The sequence below is a fragment of the Octopus bimaculoides genome, chromosome 3 (genome assembly GCF_001194135.2).
Source record: "Octopus bimaculoides isolate UCB-OBI-ISO-001 chromosome 3, ASM119413v2, whole genome shotgun sequence".
Lineage (NCBI taxonomy): Eukaryota > Metazoa > Mollusca > Cephalopoda > Octopoda > Octopodidae > Octopus > Octopus bimaculoides.
In genome coordinates, this window is record NC_068983.1 from 94,839,583 (window position 1) to 94,848,071 (window position 8,489).

General features: G+C 36.6%; 1 protein-coding gene across 4 annotated transcripts in view; it reads left to right on the forward strand.

Moving 5' to 3' along the window:
* Positions 1–8,489, forward strand: part of LOC106876034 (uncharacterized) — an 85,072-nt gene that overhangs the window by 49,136 nt on the left and 27,447 nt on the right. For 3 of the 4 annotated variants that reach the window (XM_014924412.2, XM_014924413.2, XM_014924414.2), the window contains 2 exons: positions 690–817; positions 2,437–2,502. In XM_014924412.2, the coding sequence (XP_014779898.1) occupies positions 690–817; positions 2,437–2,502 (194 nt within the window). The remainder of the gene's footprint in view (positions 1–689; positions 818–2,436; positions 2,503–8,489) is intronic. The other variant, XM_014924415.2, reaches the window with a different exon arrangement.

The following is an 8,489-nucleotide window of genomic DNA, read 5'->3' on the forward strand; positions in this document are numbered from 1 at the left end:
ATAGTCAGATTGAACATTAACAATAACAAAACAAGAGGACATGCATGTGGAATGTATTAGTTCGATGGTCAGAGAATGTGGAAAGAAGAGAGAGTTTTTTGACATTTCAAATATAGTTCTTCATCAGAAAGGAAAACAAAAAGTCCAGAGATGGAAAAATATCACCAACAGCACATATGTGATTATATATATATAATCATATACATACATATACACTTTAATTATATTAAATGTTCTAATTGTTATTCAATATTATTATTTCCTGAAAGTGGTAAATCAGAAGAATCAGTAAACCATCAGGGAAGATGCCTTGTGGTATACATATAGCTGCATTCCTTTACATTCTGAGTTCAAATCCCATCAATGTCAGCTTTCCATTCTGTTCTGGGATCTATAAAGCAATTACCATTCATGTACTGGTGTCACAATAATTGATTGATATCTACTCCGTAAGTTGTGGCTTTGTGCCTATGTTAGAATCATCACTGTTATTACTTATGTTGCAGCATCCCTTTTGTCTTCTGATTTAGAATCCTGCCAAAGTTGGCTTTGCTGTTTATTCTCCAAGGGTTTAGAAAATAAATATTGGCCAAGTACTTAAGTTAATGTAATCAACTGTACCCTACTCTCCCCTAAATTTTGGTGTCTTTTATGTATATTATAAATCAGTATTATTATCTTCTCTATAGCTGAAAGCTTTGAAACTCTTCTCAATAACTACCATGGCAAGCAATCCCTGTCACCAATTCCATTTGGAGAAATAGCTGAAAATTCTCCTGAACAAAAAGAAGAGAATACAGAAGAAAGATCTGAGAAGGTATTCTAAGTTTCTAGTTAATATCTTAATCTGGTTCAACTTCTTTTTCTTTTTTTATTTTTTGGTCATGGTTTTTGTATTTCCAGCTCTGCTTTACATGAAACTCTGGAAGAATGTTGTGAGTTTTGTATCTTGAATGAATCTCAACATTTTACTGTTACCTAATTATCAATTCCTGATACTAGTTATACTCTTTCATTACTTAATAGCTACATTGAGTACAATACATTGTCAATCATTCTAAGAATTGTTGCTTGAAGGAACTTTTCAATCCTATTTATTCTAACAATGCACAAACTTCTCTTATCATTCTCTATTTAACTATAACCACTCTCTTTTATCTATTCATTAGCCCTTCTAATTTTAGAGAGTCCTCCTTACATGTTATCAGCAATGCCTATCTACCTAAAGTACAAGGATTTAAAATTTGCCCTATTATATTTATGTTCTTTTCTTCTTTTTAATGTTTTACATCTATTTTTATGTATTATATGGGTGAGATGGCTATTAGAAATTTATACATTAGTATTTGATGGAACATTTATGCCCTTCCAACTGCTAATCATTGGATGGGGAAGTAGAAGTTAAAAGTATTTTGAAAATTGGTGGTCAGAGGTAGACAGTTATGAGCCTTTCCTGGAACATTACACAATAGCTGTTGTCAAGTTTGTATTCATGACCATATGATCACTCACTGTTTTTCATCTTTCCATTGAATTGACCTGTTACACAAAGGGCCTTTGAAGATGGGTCACTGAATAGATTATTTGAAAGAATTGAAGTTTTAATTTGTAATATTTTAATAATAGAATTGGAAAAAAATATTATTTGGAAAATTTTTAGTTAATTTGCATTGTAAGTTTCTTTTGTTATCAAATGTTAACTTTAGAATTTGGGTTAATCAAAACTTCAAAATTGAAATGTCTATCAGTAATTAGAGCAGCAAAAAGCCCCTAGGTAAGGTGTAACTACATTTATATTATGGTTCTGATCAATATGACATGAATTTTAAGAACATCAACGAATAGTGACAACAATTTCAGCAACATAGATAAAGTGGCACCTAATTTTAACTAAATTTCTTTTTATAATGTCATCCAGTAACTAGAATGACAAATTATGGACTTGGTCTTATCTTCTGGAAAAAAATTGAGAAAGGAAATATAAATTTATAGTGATGTTGACTATTTTATAATGTTAACACAAGGCACAGTGGTTATGAAGTTTAAATTGCTAAACAGACATAAGTTCAAATTTTGATATTGCCATTATGTTGTGCCCTTGGACAAAGCACATAAGTATGTGTATCTCAGTTTATTTGACTAAAAAAAACAAAAGAAGTTTCTTATTTTGCATTTGAGTAGAAAGTATATCATGAAGTTACAATTTTTGTAACAGATAAACCATCCCAACCATACAATTTTGAAAAAAAAGGATGTAAAGCAGTAAAATAAACTTAAGTTTTTAACCCCATTTCATGCAGAGGCAAGTCCTAACAAACAAATGTATATTTGCAGTGTTTTGTAATTTAAAAAAAAAATTTCTAGTAAGACTGTGCAAGCTGCACCTGTCTTTGTATGCAAGCCTTAAAGTGTTGTGTGCACTTTGACATCTTTCAGGAAAGCATAGATAATTATGCTGACTTTGAAGTACTGAATGCTGCTTCTTTTCTTGTTCTGGATCCAGTGAGTTCCCTCCTATTTCCTCATGTTTTGTTTGTCTTCTTGATGTTTTTGTCATTGTTATTGCTGTTAACTAATTCAGTCTGTAGTGTAAAGTTTGGTTTGATGTTGTAGTTTCCTTCTTCCATAAAATGAGGACTAAGTGTAAAACTATGCACTTGTCCTCAATTGAATACTGGTGTAGGTGTCTTTTTTCTCTTTTTTTCCATTTTTCTCTTTATTTAGCTTACTCTATTCTTTATCCTTCTGCTTTATTATATTATGTTCATGTTTTTAGTGCACAGTTTTGGTTTTGGACAGCATTATTATTATTATTATTATTATTATTATTAAGGCAACTGACTGGCAGAATCCTTAGCACACCTGGCAAAATGCTTAGTGGCATTTTGTCTGTCTTTACAGTCTGAGTTCAAATTCTGGCAAGTTTAACTTTGCTTTTCATCCTTTCGGGGGTCCATGAAATAAGTACCATTTGGGCATTAGGGTTCAGTGTAATTGACTTACTCACTCCCCAGAAATTGCTGGTCTTGTGTCAAAATTTGAAACCATTATTATTATTACAGATGGTGAGAAGGCAGTGAGCTGGCAGAATCATTAGCATGCTAGACAAATTGCTTTATGGCATTTCATGCATATTTACATTCTGAGTTCAAATTCCACTGAGGTTGACTTTGCCTTTCATTCTTCCAGGGTCTATGATATTAGTGTCAGTCAAGTACTGGAGTCAGTGTAATCAACTAGCCCCCTTACCTCTAGATTTCAGGCCTTGTGCCTAGAGTAGAAAGGTTTATTAAAGATGGCAGGCTAACAGAATTATTAGCACGCCAGCCAAAATGCTTTGTGGCATTTCTTCCTGTCTTATGTTCTGAGTTCAAATCCCATTAAAGCCAGCTTTACCTTTCAAGGTTGATAAAATAAGTACCAGATGAGTACTAGGGTCAATGTAATTGACTAGTCTCCTCTTACAAAATTTCAGGCATTGTTCCTATAGTAGAAAGGAAAGGCAGTGAGCTGGCAGAATCATTAGCATGCCAAGCAAAATACTGAGCAGTATTTCATCTGTCTTTATGTTCTGAGTTCAAATTCTGCCTTTCATCCCTCTGGAGTCAATAAAATAAGCACCAGTTGCATACTGGGGTCGATATAATCGACTAGCCCCTTTGACAAGATTTCAGGCCTTGTGCCTATAGCGGAAAGGATTATTATTGTTATCATTACTGCAGCACTGAAATTTAATTTGCAACAAGCTTGGTGCTACTGTTTTTTTTTTCTCTTTTATTGCTCTTCTTGTGTGTGGCACACTTCTTATATATACACTTATGCAACTATGTATATGTATGAACAAATACATAAAAGAGTGCGTATATGTATATGCATATGTTTGTATGTATATATACCCACAAACATATTCATACATGCATATATTAGTATTACCATGGTATCTTAAAGATAGCACATTGGCAGTGACTTGGTGTTGAGAGAGAATCATGATGTTATAGGAGAGAAATGTGTCTGCATGGATGACGGCTCATTTGCATTTAATGAGAGAGACTTGGAGACGCCACTATGAAAGGTTGCTAAATGAAGAGAATGAAAGGGAGAAAGAGAGTCTGCCAAATGTCAACCCAACAGAGGGACCAGCTATCCGAATTGACAGTACTTTGGTAGATAAAGCAATTAAGAGTATGAAGACAGGGAAAGACCCCGGCCCATCAGGAATCATTGCAGAGATGCTTAAAATATCTGGTGGTGTAGGCTATAGTCTAGTCACCCATATATTCAATAAGGTGATACATTCTGGAGTCATACCCAATGACTGGTGTAGCAGTACCATAGTCAACTGTAACAAAGGTAAAGGTGACGCATTAGATAGGAATAATTACAGAGGTATCAAATTGGTGGATCAGGTGATGAAAGTTACAGAGAGGGTCATAACCCAACTAATTAGGGAGAGAGTTAATTTAGACAAGATGCAGTTTGAGTTTGTGCCAGGGAGCAACACCAGTGATACTGTATTTCAAGTAAGACAGCTGCAGGAGAAATACCCTGCCAAAAATAAACCTCTGTACTTGGCTTTCTTTGACAGAGTCCCCCAATCCCTTATCTGGTGGTCAATGTGGAAACTAGGGATAGATGAGTGGTTAGTGAGAGCTGTACAAGCCATGTACAAGGATACTGTCAGTAAGGTGAGGGTTGGCAACGAGTATAGTGAAGAATTCTGGGTGGGGGTCCACCAAGGATCAGTCCTCAGCCCCCTCATAGTCATCATAGTCCTTCAGGCAATAACAGAGGAATTCAAAACACGCTGCACCTGGTAGTTCCTCTATGCTGATGACCATACTCTAATAGCTGAGTCACTATCAGAACTAGAGGAGAAGTTTCAGGTGTGGAAGCAAGGACTAGAATCAAAGGGCCTTAGAGTCAATCTTGCAAACACCAAAGTCTTAGTAAGTAGGAAGGCAGACAAATCACAAATCCCTTCAGGTAGATGGCCTTGCTCAATTTGTAGAAAAGGCATAAGTAGAAACTCCATAAGATGTACCTGGTGTAGCTGTGGACACATAAGAGGTGCAGTAATATCAAAGGAAGGCTAACTGGGAAGATAGTTTTTGTGTATGGCAGATGTACAGGGGCAATAAACACTGAAAATGTGCAGAAAATGGCTTCCATCACATGCCAGAGGGAAAAACTAGAGGTAGTTGATAGCTTCCATTACCTAGGTGACCAAGTCAGTAGTAGGGGTGGTTGCTCTGAGAGCATAGCTGCTAGAATAAGAATAGTCTGGGCAAAGTTCAGAGAGCTCCTACCTCTGCTGGTAACAAAGGGCCTCTTACTCAGAGTGAAAAGTAGACTGTATGACGCATGTGTGCGAACAGCCATGCTACACAGCAGTGAAACATGGGCTGTGACTGCTGAAGACATGCGTAAGCTTGCAAGAAATGAAGCTAGTATGCTCCACTGGATGACTAATGTTAGTGTGCATATACAACAGAGTGTAAGCACCCTGAGAGAAAAGTTGGATATAAGAAGCATCTGACTGTGCTGGTATGGTTATGTGTTGCGTATGGATGAGGACAGCTGTGTGAAAAAGTGTCACACCCTAACAGTAGAGGGAACCTGTGGAAGAGGTAGACCCAGGAAGATCTGGGATGTGGTGAAGCATGACCTTCACACATTGGGCCTCATGGAGGCAATGACAAGTGACCGAGACCTTTGGAGATAAGCCAAGTGAGACCGTAGCTGTGGCCTATGCCAGTGTTGCATAACCGGCTCATTTAAAAGTACCCTTCAATCATTGGGCAATATACTGTGCTTGAGAAGACCTGTTGAGTCAAGTGAAATCATTGTCATGGCCAATGCCAGTACTGCCTGACTACCACCCATGCCAGTGGCACGTAAAAAGCACCATACTTGTGTGGTAGATGCCAGTGCCACCTGATTTGTTCCATGCTAGTGGCATGTAAAAAGCACCATTCAGAGTGTGGTTGTTGCCAGTTCCACTTGACTGGCTTCCATGCTGGTGGCACGTAAAAAGCACCATATGAGCATGGTCATTGCCAGTGCCACCTGACTGGCCCCCATGCAGGTGGCATGTAAAAAGTATCCACTAAACCTTGCCAAATCAGATTGGAGCTTGGTGTAGCCTCATGGCTTGCCAGTCCACAGTCAAATCGTCCAACCCATGCCAGCATGGAAAGCGGATGTTAAAAGATGATGATGGATTATTCACTGTATGTTTTTTGCATAGAAGTAAGGAGGTAAATGGTGAAAGAGAGATGAAACTGAGGATCTAAATGACTGAAGAAGTGTTGAGAATCCCAATATAGAGGATTCTTTGTTGGTTTAAAACATAATTGTTGTGTGTGTGTGTGTATGTATTAATATATATGCAGTTGTTAGACAAAATAATGGAAATACTTTGTTAAATGAAAGTTCTATTATTTAATACAGTTTTTCATGGCACCTGCGCTAGTGAAGTTACCATGCAGGTTGCAAGACTAAGATGCCCTTTGAATGGGTAGGGCTACAGTAGAGAGGGAGGTGACATTATAGTAGAAGATGAAGGGTTAAAGTATGAGAGAGATGACAGAACAGAACAAGTTTCTTGCTGTGGGTAAGCTACATGACTAACTATGTTATAGAGGAGAGGGTGGAAGATACCAAGGCGGAAACGGAAGGAGGGAAAAGGTGATGAAGTATCAGGGTGGACCCTCAAGATATGAGATAGGTAAAAGTAAGTGGGGTTAGTGAATGGGGTTAGGAGTGCTAGTCACTAGAGCTTTTAAGAGTGAATAAGAGACTTAGAAATGTTTACAGATGTGGGCATAGGTGAAAGGGTGAGTATAATGCAGAATGGATATCGAGGAATGATAAGTAGAGGAGAGTAGATGATAACTGTAGAAGTTGAGTAAGGTTGAGAGGTGGATTTAGTGAATGATGGATAAGAGGTGGAGGTGACCAATGATATATATGAGTTGGGGGGAGGTGGGAAGAGTTGGAAATAACTGACAGTACAGAAATTGGAACAGCAGAATAGTAATAATGGTAAAATAAATAGGAGAAGGATGTGACAGAGCTGACATGTAGTTAAGAGTGAGCAATGTAGAAAGTGGTTTGAGAGGACAAAATTAAGAATTAAAGATAGTGAAATGGTTCTGAGTAGTAAGAAGGATATGTGGTATGAAGTAAAAACTGATGAAGTGTGCAGTTTCGAACTGCTCCTAAGTTTTGATGTACACTGAACTTCAACCCCTTATGAAAGTATTCACTCACTAATACAAGGGAGCCTCTACAAACCAGTGACATAGCTTCTGTATAGTCAACTGACTTACTCAGACTAGCAGCCAAATTTCCACCACATCACACCTTGTCATCATACAAAAAAGTCCTGGATACACCATACTTGACAAAAAGACAGGATGACTTCGGTTAGAATGTCTCTGATCATAGGTCTGTTGAATCAGTGCAGACACGCAGCACTGATCAGAATACGGTCCGATATATCATGACATGTAATGATAAAATGACATTTGCTTTGTTTTTATTTTGCAAAGGATGTAACGTTTGTTTATTTTCTTGTGTATTCATTACTATGTATGTTCTAGCCATAGAATAATTGGCTTATTCTTAACAAAGAGAAGAAAGCTTGTTATCCACCAAGCCATTGACTAAAATATGGTGTCTTAATGTATATCCTTTATTCAGAAATAAAAGTTCCTGATTCAAATCAAAATGGTAGGACAATAATATTCAGAAATAAGACAGCTGGTGACAAGCGATCAAAGCTTACTACAGATATAAAAATGCTTTCTAAAAATGAGGTCAGTAGTCCAAAAAAAAAACAGTATCTAAATTGTCCTGTCATACAGCATTTATCTCAGTAGCCATAGTTGTTCATTATCCTTTACATTCAGAATTTTTATTCAGCTGAATAATTAAGCCATTACATCAAACTAGTATCCACATTAAATAGACACAATTATGTGCAAGTCTTTAAAAACCTGCAATAATATTAACTTGGCAATCACATCACATGAACATATCTGAAATGTGTAGTATACTATATAATTTGGTACATTCATAGCATATGGTTTATTTCAAAGATTAAACTAAATTTCCTTAATTTATAACTGTTTATTTATTTATTTACGGCCTCAAACATCTCATAATACCTTCGCGCTTTAGTTTTGCCCCCTATTATTTATCTTGTTTCTCTCCATGAAATTCAATTGAATTCAGTTGTTGTCTTAAATTCATGCTTATTCATTTTCTAAGCTTCCTAAATTCATGCTACGTTATATTCTAATCACCCAGAATTCATTGCTCTTTTAAAAATTACGATTTATGCATTGTTGTCTCTCAAATATTTAAAATCTACAATTAAGAGCCCTATCTACTCGCTGGCGGTACCTACCCACCACTACCCATTTTCCTTTATTCAAAAATTCTTATCGCTCCTTAAAATTATGGCTTTTAAGTGTTGATTTCTC